The following is a 24,583-nucleotide window of genomic DNA, read 5'->3' as shown; positions in this document are numbered from 1 at the left end:
TGTTTTAGTATCTTGGCTATTTTTTCAGAAGTGCCACGGATGTAAGGTATGGTGATGGCATTTTTAAAATCTTGTTGACGAGAAGGAAGGGGAATGGGGGAGGAGTTGATTATTTTTTTGATACTGTGATCACTGTAGCCATTAGAGAGGAAAGTGCTGTGTATGTGGTTAAGCTCATTAGTGAGGGCGGTTCCACTGGAACAAAGATTGTGGGCTCTCTTGGTAAGAGTTTTAATAATGCCATATTGTTGAGAGGGGTGGTGGTGGGAGAGTTTGTGAATGTATCTGCCTGTGTGTGTGGGTTTTCTGTATACGGTGAAGGTAAATGTATCATTAGGCAGGCGTGTGACTAAGGTGTCTAGGAAGGGTAAACAATTGTTCTTTTCCTTTTCCATAGTGAACTGGATTCTTGGATGTAGACTATTGAGATGACTGAGGAAGGAGTCTAACGTGTCTGGGCCATGAGGCCAAATAGAGAACACATCATCTACATATCTTAGCCAGATAGAAGGTTTGAGTGGGGCTGAGTCTATGGCTCGTTTTTCGAAATCTTCCATATAGAAATTGGCAAGGGGGGGTGAGAGGGGGGAACCCATGGCAGTTCCCTCTATATGCTTGTAGATTTTCTTGTTCCAAGAGAAATATCCAGAGTTAATGGCAAAGGAAAAGAGATCTAAGATGTCAGAGGGAAAAACCTTTTCTAAGAGAGATAAGGTGTCAATTAAGGGAATATTGGTAAACAAAGAGGAGATATCAAAGCTTACCAATATGTCTGTCTTCTTCAAGGTTAAATTTTCTGTGAGGGCTTTAAAGTGGGTCGAGTTTTTTATATAGGAAGGGGACCTTCCGGTGAGGGGGATCAGAGTGTTGGCCAGCTGTTTAGATAGTCTATAGCAAGGTGCATTGGTAGCATCTACTATAGGCCTGAGTGGGGAATTGGGTTTGTGGATTTTTGGTAAACCGTATATTCGGGGGGGACGGGAGCGGAAAGGTTTAAGTTTTTTCGTGACATCAGGGGGCCAGGAAGATACTTTTTTGAGTAAAATTTTAAGTTTCTTAACTTGTGTTTTTGTGGGGTCGTGTTCTAGCGGGATGTAGGTAGCGCGATCGCGGAGGATAATGTTCATTTTTCGCTTATATTCACTGGTATTAAGAACCACTGTGGCATTACCCTTATCCGCTCTGGTGACGACGATACTTTTTTCTTTACGTAGTTTCAGGAGAGCCGTGCGTTGGGCATATGATAAATTACTTTTTGGCAGAGAAGAATGCGCGAGGATGTTGGCTACGTCAAGTCTGATGTTGTTAGCTATCTCCGACGGTAAGCGACCGATTCCACGTTCGATGTTCACCATTACGTCGAGTACCGGCACTTCCTTCGGAGCGACGGCAAAATTATGGCCGAGGCAAAGGGCGCTGACGGCATCGTCGTTGAGCCTTTTGGAAGAGAGGTTTATTGCTGTCTGGAGCGGTTGAATTTGTGGTTGTGGTTTGTTTTTCACAAGGTTGCTAAATTTCTTGATATGTTTATTTTTAATTTTTTGGAATTCTCTCTGTGCGGAAGTTTCCGAAATGCCAGAAAGAATCGACCAAAGTTCAGGGTTAAGAACGGTGGAGAGCTCGGAATGTAAGGAGCCAATGGCGGCGTTCGTCACTGCGAAGGTAGCACGTGTAGAGGCGATTTGCTCGCGGAGTAATGCCTGGCTAGCACGGTTATATATACGAAGTGCTTTTTTAGAATGGAAATTGATCTTCATTTTAACGCAGTTTGGTATCACTCTTGTGTCCCGACATCGTTTTAAAAAGGCCAGCCTATTTAGTTGCCTAGATAGTCGTAGTTTAGACTTACCATATTGCTTGGATTTGCGTGCTAGGTCTTCTCCATGGAGGATTAGAATACGTGTGTAGAGGCTTAAGTGCTGTGAGGACATCATGTTGGAGGCTTAATGGATTTTTTACAACACTCACAAAGAATTAAAATAGAATTTATAGGAGTATTAAAGAAAATATAGGAGTATTAAATTCTATTTTAATTCTTTGTGAGTGTTGTAAAAAATCCATTAAGCCTCCAACATGATGTCCTCACAGCACTTAAGCCTCTACACACGCAACTGGCATTATTGTGAATTGGCGTAAATTGAACCATCGTAAACCGAGGGCTGTCTGTATATTTTATTTACATAGCTACCATGTGAAAGGCAAAAGAGATGCAATACTTATAAGAATATATTTGGGCAATATTGATCAGAGAAAGGGAAATGCAATTATAATAAATGCTAAACATGACAAACTTCTTTAAATAGTATATAACTTAGTGATGTAGGCAAGTCTTTAAATGGAGGAAATTTCCATTGAGACTTTGTGCCTGTAATTCTACAGAATGGTCTGATACGAAAGTAATTTGAGCCAGAGGAATTGTAGACAAAGTAAAACGGTTCTTCTTAGACTTAAGACAATGCTGCTAATAGAACAGCTGCTAGATAGTTATGCATATCTTTGTTCTGATATCCCATGATTGGCTAAAAATCCTTTTGTCTGACTTCATTTTTCTGTCATTTGTTTAATGCCTGCAATTATTTTGATCTTTGATTTCTTTAATTTCTCTCATTAAATGTTCACTTTCCTATTATGTATCTACAAGGAATCTAATACAGCTGTGTATTATTAGAATGTGCAAAGAAAGATCACTTGCAAACAAAGATAAAACTTCCAAAACTACATATTCACTTCACAAATGTGATTGTTTCTTACAACTTTAGCAATGTTCATTTCCAGTGTCTGAGAAACTATGCCTGCTTTCCTGAACACCAAATTTCAGCTTCTTTAAGCATTACTAATCTAATTTTCCCCACTTATATTCACCTTTACTTTTGCTTCAAAAGTGGAATTTACATACTGTTTGTTCTGACATCTTATGCCAGCATAAGACTTGATTTCTATGTTTTCATCTTTGGCATAGAACTCCTTATTTTATGATTTTCATTCACTTTCTTTATATCTATTATCACAGCCATTCTGAACTTCTTGATTTCCTTGTGAAATTCTCTCTCTCTCGTCTTCACTATTAAAAGAGCTGTAATCAGTAACATCTGGCTGCTCCAAATTCCTGGACTTTTAAAAGCAAAGCTTACATAGCAAAATACCATTTTCTGTAAATGACCAAACTTAAAGCCATTCAAGAAAATTTCTTTGCTGAATGTCAAGGAAGTGATGAAAGACTAGATGGCCTCCATTATGAAATGGTAAAATAGCTTCCATGGATCAGCTTCTCTGCCTCTTCAACAGAATCTTTTGAGGATGGCTTTGCCCACATTAGGCACTGCATATCCTTATGTGTGGGTCTGAAATAAAATTCATGGCTATCATCTAATAGCTCTGACCAGTTGCTTATGCAGGGGGTAGGTGAGTGAATAATTCTGGATTTAGTCTAGGAAAGAAAGTTCCTTCTAGAAACTATCTTTTCTTCATTGTTGTAAAAAAAATCATTGTACATCAAATATCTCATATGTACTTTGAATGGATATACAGGATAATACTGTGATAGTACATAAACTTTTCTCTGCTCTTATGTCAGAATTCCAATATTGTCAAAGCTTATGTCTTAAGGCACTTCCAACTGAAGCAGTCCTCCTAGTTCTTGGTCTTCTTCTAACCTGTCTTCTCCCATTCTCTTTAAATGAGATTAGTTCTGTTCACCCATATTAACAATGGCAGGATTTCTAATATTTAATGACTTCTGCCACTGATGTCTTCTGATTTGGTTACCAATCAAGAATAAATCTAATGCAGGAGAGCTGTATGTAACCTTCAGATTTGGAATTTATATTTAGCATTTCTTCTGAATCTTCAGTTAGTTTATTCCACTGAGACTGTCATCATAATGTGTAATTTTTAAAGAGATTCGTAAATGAAATGGAAATAGACGATAGGGTAGGCAAAACTTGTATGGTGGTTAGCCAGTTGAATAAACTTATATTAAAATTAAGACAAATTAGTAAAAAAAAACACTAACCTAGCAATATAAGTGTTCAGACCAGTATAGCTTGTGGATTTTAGAGCTGGGTTAAAAATAAGTTGATAAAGACTAGACCAGAGATTAGTTTCAGAAAAATTAGTGAATGTCATCAATGGCAGAATAATTAAAATGAAGATATTAGGAATTACTTACTGATTATGATCACAAATTTTCTTGATCTTTTTTTTTTTTTTCCCCGATTCCTTTTTATGCTGTTTCATTTTCTAATCTTTAATAAAGAGGCATTTGTTTTTTCCTTTATCTAGTCTACTTGTTTTAGACAAGTAGAAAGTTTTCACCTTTTGCTTTAAATCTGTAATGCATTCTTAATGTTGATTAAGGATAAGGAATTCAGAATCCTGCTAGAGACCAAAACACTGAACCTTTCATATGGCTTCAGTTTCCAATTTATTTATTCTTATGGCAAAAAGAATAAAAGCAGCTGTAAGTCATTGTCTAGTCCAGAAAGCCAATCCAGAGCCTCATCAGTCACCTCTTGGAGGTCACCATGAAATTGGTGCCTTGGGCAGTCTTTCACAATGCGTGATTGTCTGGGCTCTGGGGGAACAGTCACAATAAAGGTGGTCTGACAGTTTCCATTTGTGTAGTAGGTAGCCGCATCTGCCCTGGTTAGTTCTGATCCTGTTGACAAATAGCCAAATCGTCTTAGGAAGAGCGAAACCAGGCTGCGAAGCACAGGGATCTTCAACCAGGAAGCCACTTGTTGGGAGATTGTTGGACCAGTGTTCTCTCCACGTGTCAGGTGTTGATGGTAAGGCAGCTGAAGAGTTTGTCTATGGACCAGAAAGGGTTTCTTGATTTTAGAAGAAGACTAGGTGGATTTTTGAGCTTGGTGCTGGCACAGGAGCAGGTTACTCATTACTTTATATTAAATTCTTTAATCGAGGCTTGTCTTTTCTGTATATTTGGAACAATGTTAGATAGGACAGGACACAACCCCAGGGGAGAGGAGTGCTTCTCAGTGTCCCACTAATTGTCTGCATGGTAGAGTTTAGCTGGGTGTCTATAATGTTAGTGTATGCACTTCTTTCCCAGACATGAACACAGTATTCTGCTGCAGAGAATGTGAGGGTTGGTGCAGACAACTTTAGGACTTCTTCTCCACAAACCCAGATTGTTCCAGCAAGCCTTGAAATGATATTTCTTGTTTTGATTTTGTTGGACAGATTGATGTGCCTTTTTATAGGTTAGGTTACTGTCCAGGCTCACTCCTAGGTATTTCAGGTGAGGCTCATATTCTACCATTTTCCACAGAAAGCGAGGTTGAGGTGTCGGTTTGCCTCTGCATTGTTTAGGTGGAATGCTGTGGACACAGTTTTTTGTTGAATTTGGCTTCAGTTATCACTGCTTCAAGTATTCTTCCAAGATGTTTAGGTCTTTGTTCAAGGTTGTTTCCAGGTTGGCAAAGGAGGTAGACTAGTGTGGGATCACTAGGTCATTGGCATACATGTATTTGCTTGAGCTGGTATGTGGTAAGTGGACATGTGGATATTGAAGAGTAAAGGGGCTAACACAGGTCCCTGTGGGAGACTGTTGTGGAGAAATCTTTGCCTGTTCTTTTTTCCACGAATATGGACCCGGATCTTTCTGTTGGTGAGAATGGATTCAAAAAAGCTTGAAAAGTTTTTTGCACCCCATAATATTGCCTAGCTTTAGGAGGAGGCCCCTGATCCAGATTGTCATAAGCTGATGTTAGGTCAATGAAAGTGACTCTGGATTTAAGTTTTTTCTGGAAGCCTGCTTTGATCTGTGTTGCCAAGACCTAGTCACAGCAACTTCTTCCTGGCCTGAAGCCAACCTGTTCAGTTGAGAGTGCTCTTTTGATGAGTGGTGAAATTCTTTCAAAGAGCTTAAAGGGGAACAAAGCAGGGAGTCTTCAATAAGCAGGATAGTGGTCATGCATTTGGTAAAATTCATCCCCAACCCAATGGAGGGTATTCATAAATACTCCTGTTATAGTGGGATTTTGATCTGTGGTGGTGAGAGTGGAAATGTTATCCATCTGGTGACCATGTTGGATTCAATTAAATTTAATTTTCAGTTAGTTCAAACTTTTGCCTTATTCTCTCACTATTGCAGTGCCCTATTTTATGGAAAACTAGATTACTAATGCCTTAGTTTAGTGCTTAAATGTTAATTCACCAAGCATTGGCTTTGGTGTCCTTTGCAATAGTTCATATATTCTTATCCATCTGTGGACACATTGATAGTTTTTGGCTCGATGGATTTTGAAAGTTGGACCTCTGGCCAAATTGTATTTTCATTCACACAAAACACTTTGAAAAAGAATTCAGTATACAGTACATACAACAAACTATACTGTCACTGAGAGCACTGATTGGTATGGAGGACAAAAAACTCAGTTGTTAGATCACTTACTGAAGTAAATCCTGAAATATGAACTGGAGATTTTTTACAGAACCCTATTGTTGCAATAATCTGTTATTGCTTCATTGTCATATGCAATAAACTAAGATTTATTTCTAGTAAATACTGACTTAGCATTGTTAAACGTGACATAAGCTGATTATAATTAGTCTGGTAGATCATGAGGTGATTTTCTTTAAGCTTTTTTTTTTTAAAAAAAAAGCAGTTACTTTGAAGATGTATTTCTGTACTGATTAGTTCCCACTTTAAGGAGTAACTTTTCTATTTACTGATGAAATCACTTTGTTTGTAATATGTTTATGTATAGAAATTTATTAATAGCTATAATAAAAGCAGTATTAAAACAGTATCTTAGATGAAAATAATGATTTATTTTTATTTTTTTAAATCTAGTTACACTGCTGTGGTGCAAGAAATGCAAGTGACTGGGATAATGTTAAGAGCTTTAATCTACAGAATTTGCCTTCCAGCTGCTGCAATACAACACAGGAAATTCAGAATGTCACCGGTGTTTGTCAGGTGTCAGATGCATGGAGTTCAGGAGAAGAGGCAAGTAAATTAGGCTAATATGAACATAAATAGTACAAGGGGGTACCGAAAAATAACGAATTATTTTTTAAAAATATTTTATTAAAGTTTATAATACCATATTCTAGACTCTTTCAAAAGTACGCTCCATGTGAGTCAATGCACATGTCCCAACGTTTTTTCCACTGCTGGAAACAGTTATGGAATTGTTCAACTGAAATTTTGTTTATGGCCTCCTGATTTTTTCTTTCTTGTCCACATCAATGAATTGCTGCCCTTTTATGGTTTTCTTTACCTGTGGGAATAAATCACATGGAGAGAGAGAGATCAGGCAAGCAGAGAAGGTGGGGATCAACCACCATGTTGTTTTTTGTCAACTGATGGACAGACAAGAATGTGTGGGCTGGGGCATTGTCCTTTAAAGACTTGCTGAAGCATAACAATAGTTTCAGCTGCAGTTTTACTCAAAAGAATGATTTCACACACTCTGTTCCTTATAGTCAGCCATCACAAAATTGTCAAACTTGCTTGTAAGCACTAACAAAAAAAAAAAAGCAGAGAAATGAACCAGTTCATACGGGATACCACTTGCCAGACCAGTGCAGGAAAACTCCATACTCGTGATGCCTAGCGGTATCATCTGCAACTAGAAACTGCACATGCAACAAGTTCAGATTCCAGTTATTTTGGGGCACTCCCTCGTATATCCATATTCACAGTCTGGTGTCAAGTCCTCTTGGTTAGCTAAGTTCTTTAAACATAAATTTGCCCATAGTTTACTGATTTAACTCGGAATTTAAAATGTATCATCATAATTCATCAATTTCCTGATACCTGAGATGTTCAGGTTACTATGATAGCACTACATTATTAATCTCTTATCCACAATTTTCCTCCAAATTAGTCTACTGCTTTGTAAGCACTCAGATTTCTTTCTTCTAAGGTAGTTCTGAATCAATCCATCTAGACCTTGGTCTTCCTCTGGATCTCTTTCCTGCCATCTTGGCATTAAACACCATGTTTTGCTTACTTTTCCTCACCCATTCTATTCACCATACCACCTTAGATTAGCTCTGTTTACATGTTCCTGAATGCTAATAATGTCACATTCCTTTCTAATATCGTTTTTAATGATTCTGCCATTGATGCCATCAGTTCACTCTCCTAATTTTTCTCGGAACCTTTGTATCTGTGGTCTCTAGTCTTTGATCAAGTGCTTTATTTCTAATCCAACTCTCAGATCCATGACTTAAAACTGGTTTGAACATGCTTTTGTATACTGCTAGTTTAGTGTTTTGGCTAATTTCTCTCTTATTCCATATAAATTTATTCAGCTGGCTACCAATAGTTAAAATATTTTACTTGTTCTATAGGATCTCCATTCAGAATGCAGCTGAAGTTGCCTATATTCCTGCCTATTTTCATAATTTTGGACTTTTTATTGCTGATTTTCATGCAAACATTTGGCATGAAAATCAGCAAAATTGCAAACTTTAGTTAGAGAATCTTGGAGATGTTTTAGAAGTACATCTAAAACATCTTTGTACAAAATCTGTGCAAAGAGCTAAGTTTGACATGTCCATTTCTAATGTTAGACCTAATGCCATTTTTTTTTCCATAATGTGATCCATACAGCTGATGAATAAGAGTGGAGATAATGTGCATCTTTATCTTATCCCTGATTTTATATCAAACCACCTTACTGTATTTCCTTCAATTTTAACTACTGACTGACAAATTAAGTTAGCCTAGTGGCTGTGCGCTTTGCAACCATATGCCTGGGGAAGGAGTGTCCTAAGTCGGTGATGTGAGGAGCCGAAGGATCTTCCTCAGTCATAGCCAAGTTAGCCAGTCTTGGGCATGGACAGTTGGATTTTTTCCCCAGTTTATCCTGGGGTTTTTCATCCTGCAAAGCAGCTAAACCTGCCTTGAGAATTCAACACTACGGACATAGGATACACTGGGGCGTAAGGCTTGACCACCTTATCCTGTGAGCGGTTTGAGGTCCGATGATTAATAAAATCTTTGACACCGCAAGATAAAAGAGGGAAATGGGAAGATGATGAGATTGTTCTGTATAATCTTCCATTCACCCCATATTATTCTAGTGTTTTGAATAGCTTTTCTATTGCAGATCTGGATAAAAGCATCTTGTCATATGCCTTTATCCAGATCTGCAATACTTGAGTACAGATTTTTGTCATATTCCCACGATTCCTCAACTATGTCTTGAAGTAAAAATCTGATCTTGACAACCTCTATTTGGCCTGAAACCTGCTTGTTCTTCTGGTTTTTTTCCAGTCTTTCTCAATTTCTTTTCAAGTATGCTTGCATGAATCTTACCTGGAGCACTCAGAAATTCCTTTAATTCTAACATTCAGCTTTATTCTCTTTTTTGTAAATGGGTACTATGAGAACTTGGCTCCAATCATTGGGAATCGGACCTTTTGTCCAGGCCTTCTGAATTATGCAGGGTAGCAACTGCAAAACTTTTATACCTCATGCTTAAGCATTTCTGGTCGAATATCATCTATTCCAGCTAGAGGACTGTTATAATAAATAGACAAATATAAATTTGACTGTACTTGCTATAATGAGTTTTCCATCTTGCACTTGATTCTTTCTCATTAAATATTCCTAATTATGGACCCTGCAAAACACCAAACTTAGGAGTTCCAAAACAGACTATAAAATTAAAGATTGAATATGTTGATTTAATTTGTTTTGAATTCTTTTCTCCTCTTAGGGTTGTGTTCACAAGTTGGAAAAGAAAATAGAAGAAAATATTCTGATAGTTGGTGGTGTAGGAATTGGGATTACATTTATTGAGGTAAGTACTGACTTGTATTGCAATTTGTTATTAATATATTTTAATTTTTTCACTTGCTATGATTTTGAAATAAGTTATTTCAATGTGTAAATCAAAATCCTTTAACCACCCAACCAGCTAAGACATATTACACACACACACACACACACACACACACACACACACACACACACACACACACACACACACACACACACACACATCCAGGTTACCATGGATTCGAAGTGCATATTAAAAGTGTAATACCATTGATATTACATTGAAATATATGATGCATATGAAGTGTAGAGGAGTGGTGTATTTTATCCATATTGATGGTGACATGGTTAATGGCAAAAATGATTTTATAACAGTGACTGCTTTTTTCAATCTGCAAAACTTGACAATTATATTCAGGACTTAATATTTCATTTCCTGATAACTGTTATTTGGCTTTTGCATTGTTGAAAAGTTAAGGTAAGCTTAGAGTGTGGAATCTAAATGAGGTGCTAGGAAATGATCCAGAGTCTAAGTTTTGCACTCTCTCCTTTTTCTCATAACTTTAGAATTTAGTTTCTTACCTATTCCTAATTTGTGTAAATCTTGTATATGAGGAAGGAGTTCCACATCAATCATTTGAGATTAATATTCTGATATTTAATGTAGCCATTAGTTTTTTACATCTTATTTTACCAAAGTTTATCTAGGAAGTTTTAGGTGAGAATGCAATTATGAAACAAAGGAATATTAAATATCATGAATTTACACTGCAAATGTTGTATTTTACATTCTTGTTCTCTCTTGCTCCAATTTTGCCATCAAAAAATCCTAGAGATATGAACGTATTGAGACGGTGTACGTTATACATTGATACAAGTCCTCAATCAGAAGTGTGTGTGTGTGGGGGGGGGGGGGGGGTAAAATAAATATCATTGTTACTTAAGCACATTATGCTTGATTAATAGTGTCATCTAACCAATTTTATAATGTTCTGCCAGCTTTTTAAAAGATATTCCTTTGTTACAAGATTCTTCTGAAGTTCATTATCTTAAATGTAAACATTTATTTGCATTTTGAATTGATAGGTTCTTAGATTTTGCACTTTTCATTAAGCAATCCTTTTCAACATTTAAGTTTTATTAAAAAGGCAGTTTTTTAAAAAATATGAAGGATCACAATTAAGTAATGTTCTAGTATAATCTGTAATATATTCAAATAAAACAGAACCGATAAAGTATGAACTCAAAAAATGTTTGAGAAACAGTAGTCTGTGCCGTCTTATTCTTAATGTGCTTTTATGTTTTGGGTGAGCTAAGGAATTTAATTATTCTTTTTATATATATTTTGTATTTATTTTTTACATGGCCTAGAAACTGTTCTAGAGATCAAACAGAATTTTTGAGCCACTTCAGGTCTCCACTAAGCAGGAAAACTGTCATACTAGGCAATGAAATTTACCTCTCGACTGAAAGCCATCCATCTTCTGAACTATGCAGTGTAGCCACTGCAAGACTTTTATACCTTCATACTTGAGCATTTCTGGTTGGATATCATTTACTCCAGCTGCCTTTCCATACTTAGACTTTTGATGGCTTTTTTCTACTTCAAGTATGATAGGTATTCCTATTGAATATTTTTACCACTGTGCTGTCACTGCTTGTTTCATTTAGCAATTTTTCAAAATAATTGCTCCATACATCAAGGATATTTTTTACTCCAGTTTTCATGCCACCTTTTATCATCTGTAATTCCTTTTTATAGCACTCTTTTCAGATCCTTGAGCTTTTTCAGCAGCCTCTAGAATATGTTGCCACCTTCTTGATATTTATTTTCTATGTTCTTGCCAGTCTTCCCATGACTTCTTGTTTAACTAGTTTTCAGTGTTTAGCTTTCTTACATTTGTCTCTGTATGCTCTAAGAGCACAAGCAGACTTCTTTGCCAGGAACCTTTGATATGCTGTCTTCTTTTCCTTCACTGCCTCTTTCACTTTCAGTGTCCACCATGGAGTTCTGATTTTTCTGTCCTTGATTTACTTCTCATTATTTTGATTAATCTGTTGGATATGATTAATGGTCTATCTCTTTGATGTCCACATAATTTTGGATGAAATATACTGAAGGTTTTTAATAAATTTTATATAATTTTTTGTTACGTGTAAGCCACGAACGTTATTTTAATATGAACTTTTGATCAAGTGTTTCATTGTGAAAACTAATACAATTGATAATCAAATCTTGTTATTATATATGTATAACTAAATGTGGCTGAACCGAATGGCACAGATATATATATTTACAGATCACTGTTGAGTTTTAACAGTCAGTACATGGGACATAAAAGCAAATATTCTTAAGAACTAAAACCTACATTATGCATAACACAAGTTTAACATTAAGTAAAATGAAAGCAAATATAATTTCTAAATTGTTAGCAGTCATGCAGTGACAGCAAAAAAAAAAAAAAAATCAAATTTTGATATAAGTGAATGCAGGAAGGAATCCCAACTCCATTTATTTCAGAATTAGATTATGGTGGCCAAGATAATAAATAAGGCAGCAAAACTGCGAGCTGGTGGTAGTGTACAAAAAAGTTTTTAATATACTTCTTTCTACGTAAATTTGGACTGGAAAAAAAAAAAAAAATTCCTGGTTTTAACCTTAGGTGAGGAGAAATCTTTGTCCACATTACTGTTTTATATAACCTATACTGATGTGAGCATTAATTGTTTTCACATACTGTGATGCAGCCATTCTGGACCCAACTGCAGGAAGCTCAGCTGTGAGTATTTTTCATTAAAGACTAATAGGGAAGCATTAACCAAAAAAATTATCCTTTTGGTTTTAATTCTGAATTAGTAAGGGCATGTGATATACATTGGCTGCAATATTGACTGCAGTAAATTGAAGTTTGTTTCACAGAGCTAAATGATAGAACTCCTTTTTACACTTGAATCGCCTCTTTATCCTTGTAGACTGACACACTTAGATTACTTTGCATGTGTTCCTGCAATGAAAACCTGTATTTCCCACCTCTGACCATTCAGGTTATTGGAGTATTCACAACTGTAACTTTGTTCTGCTGAGTGGAGGGAATTGTTTTCCAACAGGCTGTGGGTTTGGATACCACTGTAGCATGGATGTGTGTGAATGTCTTCTCTAAAACCAAATTTTTAGAATTAACTAAAATTAATTATCCTGTCCATGCTATTGTTAGTAACCTTAGTGCATAGGATTGTTTTCCAGTGTTCATATAATATGTTAAAGATAATTAAAAGGACATTAGTTCTGTTTCTTATACAAGCAGTCTTTTCTAGAGCTTCCTTTTTTTTTTTTTTTTTTAAACAAAGGCAGTGTTTATAATATTAGCTGTTTATGTGCAATTTGCAGAATATTGGATTATGTTCCTGAACCCTACTACTCAGTGAGAAACACAACTATCTTACAAAATAGGTGAGCTGGCTGGAGAATACACACACTGAGACAACACAATAGTCTCATACCTTAGTTGATTTGGCCAAAATTCCAATCAAATTAAACCTAGAAATTGCTTATTTTTCACAGCTTGGACTTTGCAGATATATATGAGTTGCAAGTCGAAGTTGAATGAATTTGGCAAAAGAAAATTAAAGTTGTTCCCATAATAATAGGTGCCATCCCCAAAACATCGAAAAAACATCTAGAAGCACTCGAATTAGATGCATTAAAAACTGGGCAACTGCAAAAGGCTGCTTTGTTTGTCACAGCCTTCATATTCAGAAGGTATTTCCACAACTCATAGGCCCTTGGGCTCGAATTAGTGAAATATAACCAGCCACTCACTTAAGGCTGAGGAAGCAAATCAAGCTTGGATGAATTTTATATATATCTGATAAAACAATATGCAAAATATCAATTTCAGAAATGTAACAGATCTTGGACTAGAAGTTGCTTACACATTTCATATAATGTGTAATACTGGGAAATAATGGCCAGGCATATTTGATTCTTTGTTTTTATTCTATTAAAAGTTGGTCTTTCTTTTAATTTAGATTATATTTTAAATGGCTAGACCACAGTCTAATGTTCTATCAAAAATAGCAGAAAATCAAACTTATTTTTTTATTTGTTTGTTCTCTTACACCAAGAGTAAGATCATGTCATCTTAATTTTGAAATAATTTTATAGTTAAATTGTGATAGGAAGATTTTAATTCTTCAATATTAATCTTTTCTTTCTCTCCTTTTTTTTTTTTTTTTTCCCTCTCAATAGCTAGTTGGTGTAACTCTTGCTTGCTGTTTGGCCCAAGCTATCAAGAAAGAATATGAAGTGGTATAACAAAAACAGCAAATTCCTTGCTGCTGTTTCCTAAATCATGCACAAGTGCTTAATTTTGGACACTACTTTTTGGGGGACATCATGGTTCTTAACATTTTGAACTTTTTTAATTTCCCCTTTTTTTGCTTGATTTTGTAATATTTTGGGTAAATGTTTCAAGTTGTAAATGTCTTAAAATCTCAATGTTCACTTTTTTGTAATTGTCAATTTATCTTAGGAAGAACAGTACCAGTGACAATTTCTTAAAACTACTCCCGTCCACCAGTTAATTTGTCAAACTAATGGCAAGTTGTTTTGTTTGCCAACTGTCTTCCCTAATTTAATCAAGTACCTGTTTAATAACTGGTTTTTAAGCCTTAAGTGTTCTGTAGGTTTTTGTGAGTGTAAACCAATAAAGTAGTGACCTTTTAAAAACTTATTTCCTCCATTTCATTTTTTCTCTGCAGTAAATGGCCAACTGATGTAACTATTTAGCCAGATAAGCTTCTCATAGGGATGAGGGAGAAACTAACTACTACTGTCTGCATTAATAAGCAATTTATGTGAATGAAATGGATATGATTTAAGTTTCATTGAGTTTCTGAACAACTTTATGAAAATTCAATAACTGAACTCAGGTTCAAGAAAATACTTTTATTAAATAATAAACTAATAAGGTATCTTGTCTCTTGTTAAAGCAAGGTTGCGGATATTTTGTAAACAGCCAGCTGCATCATCTTGAACACTTTCATCCTCACATTTTATCATTTTCAGTAGCAGCTGCAATGAATATTAGAATAAATTAGTCATAAAGAAAACCAGTGGCAAAGAATATGCAACTAAGAATAGATGAAAGGCAGTTTTGCTTAGATTAGCTGTGAATTTTGTTTAATTATAACAAGTAAATCCATTATATACTGTAGCCACAATGATCTTTTATTATAAAAATTCAGCATGTAACTGTGCATATACATCTGTATTCTTAATTGCCCAATGTTACATTTGTCATGTTAATAGCATTTTCCTATGTCTATTGGAAAGAGCAAAGGTCTAGATTTGTCAGTAAATCTTTTTAAAATTAAAAAGGATAATAGATACATTATTAAGAATAACAACACTCATTTAGTATGTGATCTAGAGGAAGGCTACAGTGACACAGAGGATAACATTCTAGATTGGACTAGAAGAGCTCAGGACAGGGAAAGATATTACTTTTTTTCTTTTTTTTTTCCAAAGAGCATTACTACTTTAAGCTAAAGAATATTAAAAATTTGAACATTAAATGTGCACTAAATTTCTGTGGTGGAAAATGCATAAAATCAGCCTATAAGCATAGAGCAAGAATTGTAAGACAGAATAAAGGTTTAAGAAGTGGATAAATAACATTTAGGCATGTCTTTATAAGAGTTGAGGAGCATATGGTTAAAGTAATGTAAATTTTAAGTTGTCAGTATTAGCAAATATTCAGGTGACTGGCTGAGTAAGTGCTGTTTTACTTAAAGTATAGCCAGTTGAGTTGTTGAAGTCATTAAAATCTTAGAAAAATGCTACATCTTAGTTTACTTGTAAAAATTTGAATAGAGCAATGTGGTGAGGAGGAGAAAGAAAATTCACACTTCGGAATGTGTGATAGAATTAAAACTGAAATTTGACATAATGGAGATGTGAGAAAAAATATTTTGCCTCAATCTTATTTACTTTGAAATTTTTCAAATATTAAATATCTAAATTGGATAGAGAAACAATTTAGAATTTGGTCTTCCTAACCTGATAGTCTATTAACAATTCAGATGACAGATCTGTTGAAGATCAACTAGGAGCTCTTTACCTTTCTGACTCACTTATACATAACTGCTCAAAGATGATCACTTCCAGAGATTTATTACATGTGCCCCTCCATAGTCTGAAGACTCGTTGTAGGAGACTCAAATTTATCAATATTTCTCCTACCTCTCCTTGAACCTATTAACAAAACTGACTGACTACCCATTCCATGCATTCACCACTCTCCAAACAAAATCTATTCCTCTCACCCTTGCTAACCACTCCTATTCAGTTTCCAGGATTATATATTTTTTCTGTATTAATCCTATAAAATCCTTTCTATATCATATCTCTTCTTTTTTACCTATCAATCAACTTATACAACCCATAAACCTTTAATCTATCCTCATAAGAAACATTCTGTAGATCATTTACCATTTCGTTCTCTTGCCTCTGGATTCTCTTCAGCACTTCCTCATCCATAAGAAACACAAGTAACCCAACCTGAACACAGTAATTCAGATCTGGTTGTATCAAGGCTTTCTAACTCTTATTTCTGTTTGTTAGTATTGCTCAGTAACCAAGTAATCCTGTGAGCTGTCCTTGACTACCTCAGCAATGTGCCTTCTAAACTTAATCTACTACAGCTAAATCACCGACTAACAAACTTCCTGGAGTACAGTTCTCTAAATGTGATCTTTTTATTCCAAAATGTGCCATTACTTTACTCTTTCCCTCATTAAATTGACATCCATGTTCTACACATGCTGCAAGCCTATTAAAAATCATCCTGCAAGCTACTGCCTTAACTATTACCATCCCCAACTTTGCATCATCAATAAACAACTAAATATCTCCTTTCCAGTTATTTTCTGTCATTTATACGAAACAGTGGTCCAAGCACAGAACCTTGTAGCACACCACTAGTCACCTGCTTTCTCCTAGATTCTGCTTCTCAGTATTTGTCCAGCCACCCTTGCATCTATATCACCACTTTCAAGTCCATTTCCCATTGTTATGCAAATTGGAGGAAGAGTTCCCATGTGGTATTCTGTTTAATGCCTTTGCAAATTCCCCTTATCAAAACATAATAAAGGGAACAATATCATGTTTTGTTCCCTTTATCCAACTCAGCTGTCATTATTATAAGAGGTTAATAAATTATTAAGGCATGACTGACCTTTCATAACCATTTTATTCCTCAGTATTGTTCTTATCCACCCATTCCTGAATTCTTTTTGACCAACTTTTCTGGTACTTTTACCACCACCCCAGATATACTGATTGGTCTATAATTGCTACCACTTGCATTCTCCTTTATGCAAAGGAATTGTCCTCCTTTCACTCCCTTGAGATTTTGCTAATATTATTTACTTGACTATCCCCCTGCATTATAAACACCTTTGCATGTTGTCATGGCACTGCTTTAAGTCAAACTATCTCCTAAGCTTGTCATAATCATCTGCCTTGTAGTTTCACATTGTACCTCTTTAACTCAAAATTCCATGCTTTGCTACCTCCCAAGTCAAGACTGCAAGATCACTCTCTCCAGTTGAAAGCAATGTAGCCATCTTAGTTTGGAAAAGTTTTCTGATCCAACACTCGTATCCCAAGTCCCCTCCATGTTGCTACAAATATCTTGCAGTAAGTGTATAAATTATATTTCTCTCCTATGTGATCTTTCCTCCTTCTTGACCTTCACTCATACTAATCTAATGCATTCCTTGCACATCATCCCTTGTGCACCCTGGCCTATAGCAGCAACCACGGCTCCAGAAATCCCTCGCCACAGGTGAGTTATCGGAGCAAGTGGCGAGTGAATTTTCAACCTTGTTTTCTAAATACATTCAAAATATATAACCTCATTTATCTTTGCATAATTAATACATTTATTTAATTTTAAAATTGTCAAATATTCTCTAACAAAATTTTATTTTTCTTAACTTGCTATCAAGTTTTCATGGTCCTCCAGTAAGTGTATTAAAGAAGTTTTATTTTCAACCAGAAGATGGTATATTATGTAATTAATTTGATATTTAATTCCTTCATAGACTATCTCTGCAAAAAGTTAGTTTGTATGAAGATGCCTCACTGCTGCTTTCAAAATATGAAGTAATTCCAATCTATGACAATAAGCTGCACTATTTATCTTTCACCCCTTGCATCTGCAGATTAATTTTGAAATAGTCAAATATTCTCAAACAAAATTTTATTTTTCTTTACTTGCAGGTCATCAACATTCTTAAAATTGAGATATCATTATAATACAAAATAAAACAAATTTATGCTATTTTCTCAACACTCTTTAACTCTTAAGTAGGTATGCAGTTGTAATATATTATTAGTGTAAGCTTATTTTCACAATTCACAAATTCACAACATGAATTAGCTTAGAAAGCGTTAATAGTGTTATTTAGAAAAAAAATTGTCTTGCAAAGATAAGTTAGACTTGATCACATTATTGACACTACATCATGAAAAGTTAGTCTGGCTCTGTTACTGGTGTGAACCATTTACAGTTTTTGTAAACTTCATTATTTGTCTTTCCTACTGAATTATTTCTATGGATAATTTATATACATTCACCTTCATTATGGAAAAGAAATACAAACTATACATTTTTAGTTTTGTGAAACAGTCCAAAAGGCAAAGGTAAGTAACGAGTATTAAAAACTAGAGAAAATAGTTCTGTTGTGTCAACTAAAAACAATACATGCTTTCGTATACAAATGGCTGAAAGAATTAGAAACATTTAACTTCACAGGCTCAGTTGTAGTGTGCTACAAAGGCCAAGAGTCATTCTGTAATGTATAAAAATATCCTAGCATTCCTGAAAGAAATTATAAGTTACTACATGATTTTCAAGGCCCTTTAAAAGTGGTCATTTAGGCTTCATGATATTTTCATTTTAAAAAAATGTGACATACTTTAAGATAATCACCTGGGTAAAACATCTCTAGCTATTTTTCAAAGAAAGATAAATTCTAAAATATTTAAACACCTGATGTGAGTCTCTTTAATACAGCCTATTATACATTCATTAAATAAAGCTAAATTTAATATAACATGAAGCCTAAATGACCACTATGACATGAGACTTAAATGACATTGCTAACAGTAATAGCTACAGGTTTCCCAATTCAGGATACAGTTAATGTTTTCAGTCTTCCTACATATTTTCAGTGTCTTTTTACTACTGACTTTCATGGAAAAAAAAAAAAAAAAACATTACTGCAGTTATTTCAAGGAGGATAGATAGACAGGATGGAAGTTGGGGTAAACTTTGTAGGCTCAATTGTAGAATAGAATAGTATCAAAATATGACATGAAACGTACAGAATTTGTCAGTTATTGCTGATGTTAAAAATTAACTCCAGTAGTGATTCTTTTCTAGAAATTTCTATAGATATAATAGATGAGAAACTTCATTATATGAGATGGATTAAACATAGAGCAAAAGAGACATTAGTTTTATATAATTTTGCTCCAAAACTCTGTGCGTTTTGATAAACTGTTTTGTTACACATACCTTTATCAAAATTCATAATTATAGGTCAGTATTTTTTATTATTTTTTTTTTTGACCAGTAGATTTAAATGGTATTTCTGGTGTCCTAGAAATCCTGTCTATCTATCCTCCTTGAAATAACTAGTATTTTTTTTTTTTTTTTCATGAAAGTCAGTAGTAAAAAGACACTGAAAATATGTAGGAGGACTGAAAACATTAACTGTATCCTGAATTGGGAAACCTGTAGCTATTACTGTTAGCAATGCTTGCAACTTTTGGCATTGGTGCACTAACCAATGCAAGAACTCCTTATTCCCAATACTTCTAGCATTAGTATATATAGAAACTATAGCATCCCCTTAGGCTCTCACCACTTTTGAATTTACTACCCTACTTGATATTGTTGCCTGAGAGACAAATTCCACATTTTTTGCTCATTCACATGTTTGCCTCATGAATGCTTTCATGCATGGATGCTCACCTGCATCCACATTAATTTCTTCAGTTTTCCTGACTTTATGCTTCCATACTGGGTGAACAGTTTTTAAACTCTGCCTTAAACGGTTGAGTTCGAAAACAAAGATGAAATATCAGCTTATAACTTGATCGTTAGTTAGTATTCCTAGACATCTGTTTCTTTAAATGAATGATAATTAGCATCTAAGTATTTGTACTATATGGAAACTGTTGGCAATTTGGTAAGTGCAAGATTTTTGAATAGACTAGCATTTCTCAAATGGTGTCATGATTCAAGTATTTATTCCCCTTTGTGGTTTAAAAAATATTACAAAAAAAAGTCAATTTTGTTTTCCAAATAACTGCATTTATTGTCATGCTAGTTTCACTTACAATTATTGCAGATTGACAAATTGCATAATTAGCAAATATTGCATATTGACATGTACCTACAAGCTCAGCATTGAACTTTGAATTCTGCACTTTGAGTTGCTCCTTCATTGCTTCAGCATAATAATGCAAGAAAGTGAAGTCTACCAAATTATTAATTTTTTTTACTAGTCTGGTAAAATAGAACCACTGGAACAAACAATTTCAACTCCAGAAGTTATTAGGGTCTTTAGACATTGCCCTAACTATGCAACAACAACAACAACAAAAAAAAAAAAAAAAAAAAAACTTGCAAATAAACTGTCTAAAAAAGATTAATTTATAACTACTTCATCATCAAATTCCTGCCATGTACCTTCAAGGGGTGTACAGGATATGATAGTACTACATGAAAAAAATTACATCATTATTAATTTCCTATCTACAATTTTCCTCCAAATCAGTCTGTTACTTGTCAACACTCCAACATTATCAGATCTTATATTTCTATCGTCTAAAGCACTTTGTACCGTATCAATCCACCTATATCTTGGTCTTCCTCTAGGTCGTTTTGCTGCCAACCTGGCAGAGAACACTTATTTTGCTAATCTTTCTTCGTCCATTCTGTTTAAGTGACCATACCACCTAAGATTAGCTCTGCTAACGCATTCATGGATGCTGACAATGTCAAGTTCTTACCTAATATCCTCGTTTTTAATATGATACTGCCATTGATGCCATCTGTTCACGCCTATAATCTTTCTCAGGACTCTCATATCTGTGGTCTCTAGTCTTTGGTCAAGTGTTTTACTTCTGACCCAGCTCTCAGATCCATAAGTTAAAACTGGTTTGAACACTGTCTTGTATACAGCTAATTTAGTGTTCCGACTAATTTCTTTCTTATTCCATATGAATTTATTCAATTGACTTCCCACGATACCAGCTTTGCTGATTCTGTTGTCTATTTCCATATTTAGTTTACCATCTTCAGTAAAAACTGTGCCTAAGTAGCTGAAATGTTTTACTTGTTCCACAGGTTCTCCATTCACAACACAGTTGACATTTTCAATGATTCTGCCTATTTTCATTGTCTTTGTCTTTTTATTGCTGACCTTCATACCATATCTATTACAACAACTATTCAATTTGGTCAGAGAATCTTGCAGACTTGTAGCGGATTTATTTAGAAGTATAACATCATCCGCATAAAGCAAAGAGCTGACATTAAAATTTCCAATTTTGGTATCATGTTTAATACCACTTTCCTTCATAATGTGATCCATATAGATAATGAATAACAGAGGGGATAATGTACATCCTTGTCTCACACCAGATTTAACATTAAACCATCTTCCTGTACTTCAATTCTAACTGCTGACTTACAACTCAAATAAAGACTAAGTATTGCTTGATATAATGCCCCATTGACACCATATAACTGCAGCGTATTGAATAGCTTCTCTCTTGGCACCTTGTCATATGCCTTTTCCAGATCGACAAAACTTAAATACAGATCTGTTATATTCCCATGCTTTCTCGACTATTTGTCGTAAAGTGAAGATCTGATCCTGACAGCCTCTGTTTGGCCTGAATCCAGCTTGTTCTTCACCAAGCTTTTCTTCCACAATTCTTCTCAACCGTTTCTCAAGTATACTTGCATAGATCTTGCCAGGAACACTCAGTAGGGAAATACCTCTGTAATTCTCACATGCAGTTTTATTTCCCTTTTTATATATATGGGTACTATGAGAGCTCTACTCCAATCATCGGGAATTCGTCCCTCTCTCCAGGCTTTCTGAACTATACAGTGCAGCCACTGTAAGACTCTTATACCACCATATATCAGCATTTCTGGTTGAATATCATCTACTCCTGCTGCCTTTCCACATTTCAAGCCTTTGATGGCTTTTTCTACTTCAAGTATGGATATGGATTCCTGACTGCATGCCTGGTCAGTGTTTTTTACCACTGTGCTGTCATCACTGCTTGTTTCATTTAGCAGTTTTTCAAAGTAATTACTCCATACTTCAAGGATATCTTTTTCTCCTGTTTTCATGTCACCTTTATCATCTCTAATTCCTTTTATAGCACTCTTTCCTCCATTCTTAAGCTTCTTCAACAACCTCCAGAATATTTTGCCACCTTCTTGATATTTATTTTCTATATTCTTGCCAAAGTCCTCCCATGACTTGTTTAGCTAGTTTTACAGTGTTTAGCATTCTTGCATTTGTCTCTATATTCTCTAAGAGCACAAGCTGACTTATTTGACAGGAACTTTTGGTATGCTTTCTTCTTTTCCTTCACTGCCTCTTTAACTTCCTGTGTCTACCTGGGAGTTCTGATTTTTTTATCCTTACAGACAACCTCACCACATGCCTCTCTGGCAGAATCAATCAGTTTTCTTCAGAGTTTGCCACTGAATCTCCAAGGTTTGATTCCTGTTCTCAAACTCTTTCATTTTTTCTTCAATAATCTTTGTGTATTTTAGTCTACAGCTCACATCTGAGAGCTGCTCAACTTTTATTCGCTTTAAAACTTTCTTACAGGTTATTCTTTTCAATATGAAATTCAATTTTATCCTGCTCAAGACTAAATAGTGATCACTTCCAATTTCAAATCCTCTGTACACTCTGGTGTCCTGCACCAGGGAGAAAACATCACTATCAACAATAACATAGTCAATGAGACTTTTCTTATTCCTAGCCTCTTCTCTCCATGTGAATTTGTGCACATTTTTATGTTGGAACATGGTGTTAGTAATAACCAGTCCATGTCCTGAGCAGAAATCCAACAGATATTTGCCATTATTATTAGCTTTGCTCTTTTCTTCAAATTTTCCCAAAATATTTTTGTATGTCTCACAATCATTTCCTACTCTGATATTTTGATCCCTAACAAGGACCAATTTTTCATTGTGTTAGTTGCTTTTTCTAAAGCCTCAAAAAATTCCTCCACTTCTACCTTAGTAGAACCTTCTGTGGGACCATAGGCACAAATAAGTCTCATTGTCCAGTTCCCCATTCTCATATGACTTATTTATAACTACTTTAATATTGTTAATAATGTACACACAGCAAATATCCTTGAAAAATGTAAGGCCTTTGAAAAGGTATTTCTCATCCTGCACTGAGGAAGTTGCATTGTTAAAAGAATATCACTAAAACTGGAAAGAATAATGCTACTGGGATCCTTAGTTTCTTTTGAATGACTGAATGTCAGTCTTACTCAGTGTTATTCCATGTACAGTTTACTTGAGTATGCCTTTTCTACTTATAAGCAGGCTAAACAACCAAAGAGCTCTCTCCTTATTGTAAAAATAATTTATAATTCTGAATCTTTTAGAATTATTTCTCTGTTAGTATACATTACATTATTATACATTATTAACTTTGGTTTTGTAACACTTAGGCACATCGCAAGTGCTGATATGTTTTTGATATTATATTGTCAAAATGAAATGAAAATCATTTGAAATTGATGTACTTACTAGATCTGACAGTTGTTACTTACTTTCAACTTTTTTTAATTGTAATTTAAAATGGTTAAGTGTCTTTGTTTTGTAAAGACATTCTCGTAACGCTAACGTCAGCCGTTATGTGTAACTTCTTGCTTGCTATTTACATGAAGTACACATCTTCACAGGGAAAGTTGATGGGTGATTGACAGCTGATAGAGCGATTGGTATCTTGGGGATGGAGGAAAATAAGTAGAGAGAACTGCAACCAGAGAATTCTGTTAGGAAGTTTTCAAGTTTTATTGACATTTAGGAGAATATTAATAGAAGATTCTGAAAAGGAATTGTAGCACTGTGGATCTTTAAACTGGAAGAGTTGAGACAAATAGAAGATATTTGGAGTTCTTGTTCAAGGAAATGCTGAATGAGGTTTCATCTTCTGTCTTAAGGATGCTGGATCTATTTGTTTTTCTACTTGGGGGAGGGGGGTGTAAGAGGAGAGTGATGGCATTAGTAAAATCTGGGACTGTAAAGTGGCTTAACATGAAAGCTGTACTTAGATATGTTGTTTATGAAATAATAAAGAAACTTCTCTGGTACAAAAATTTGGTAATTTGTGTGTCAAACTGAACAAAAGGTAAAAATATTTATACTCCAGTGAAACAGAATGAATGAAAAATTGAATTTAAAAAAAAAAACTTCCCATGAAGGTGAAGAGGTAGTTCTGTCTTCCAGAAAAGGCCTAACAAAACTGACTCTGAACATTTTGTTGTGTAAACAGTGTTTAGTCTGGTAGACATGGTTAAGTAAGTTAAACCAGTTATAAAGTCAGATAATCATTGTACTTAGGGAGATATCTAAAGTGGAAACTTATTTCAGAAGGCTTTGGATCCAATTAATTTTGTAATTATTTATATAATTTTATTTAAATGTATGTTTTTGTTTCATTAAGTGTATGTATATTTTTATTTGGTCTTGA

General features: G+C 34.8%; 2 protein-coding genes across 2 annotated transcripts in view; one reads left to right on the top strand and one right to left on the bottom strand.

Annotated features, from left to right (window-relative positions):
- The window catches only part of LOC150109616 (CD63 antigen-like), a 78,013-nt gene extending 63,520 nt beyond the window's left edge, over positions 1-14,493 (top strand). Inside the window, exons 5-7 of the mRNA XM_090413831.1 lie at positions 6,818-6,973; positions 9,699-9,782; positions 14,010-14,493. Coding sequence (XP_090269957.1) covers positions 6,818-6,973; positions 9,699-9,782; positions 14,010-14,075 — 306 coding nt within the window. The 3' untranslated portion in view covers positions 14,076-14,493. The remainder of the gene's footprint in view (positions 1-6,817; positions 6,974-9,698; positions 9,783-14,009) is intronic.
- Positions 14,494-14,693: 200 nt separating this feature from the next.
- gudu (Armadillo repeat-containing protein gudu) overlaps positions 14,694-24,583 on the bottom strand; it is a 319,933-nt gene continuing 310,043 nt past the window's right edge. The window contains exon 13 of the mRNA XM_090413819.1: positions 14,694-14,834. Coding sequence (XP_090269945.1) covers positions 14,724-14,834 — 111 coding nt within the window. The 3' untranslated portion in view covers positions 14,694-14,723. The remainder of the gene's footprint in view (positions 14,835-24,583) is intronic.

Source organism: Typopeltis vanoorti, chromosome 2 (genome assembly GCF_054136105.1).
Source record: "Typopeltis vanoorti isolate ZY-2024b chromosome 2, IOZ_Tvanoo_1.0, whole genome shotgun sequence".
Classification (NCBI taxonomy): domain Eukaryota; kingdom Metazoa; phylum Arthropoda; class Arachnida; order Uropygi; family Thelyphonidae; genus Typopeltis; species Typopeltis vanoorti.
The sequence above is the reverse complement of the archived record's forward strand: the minus strand, read 5'-3'. Positions and strand labels throughout refer to the sequence as shown.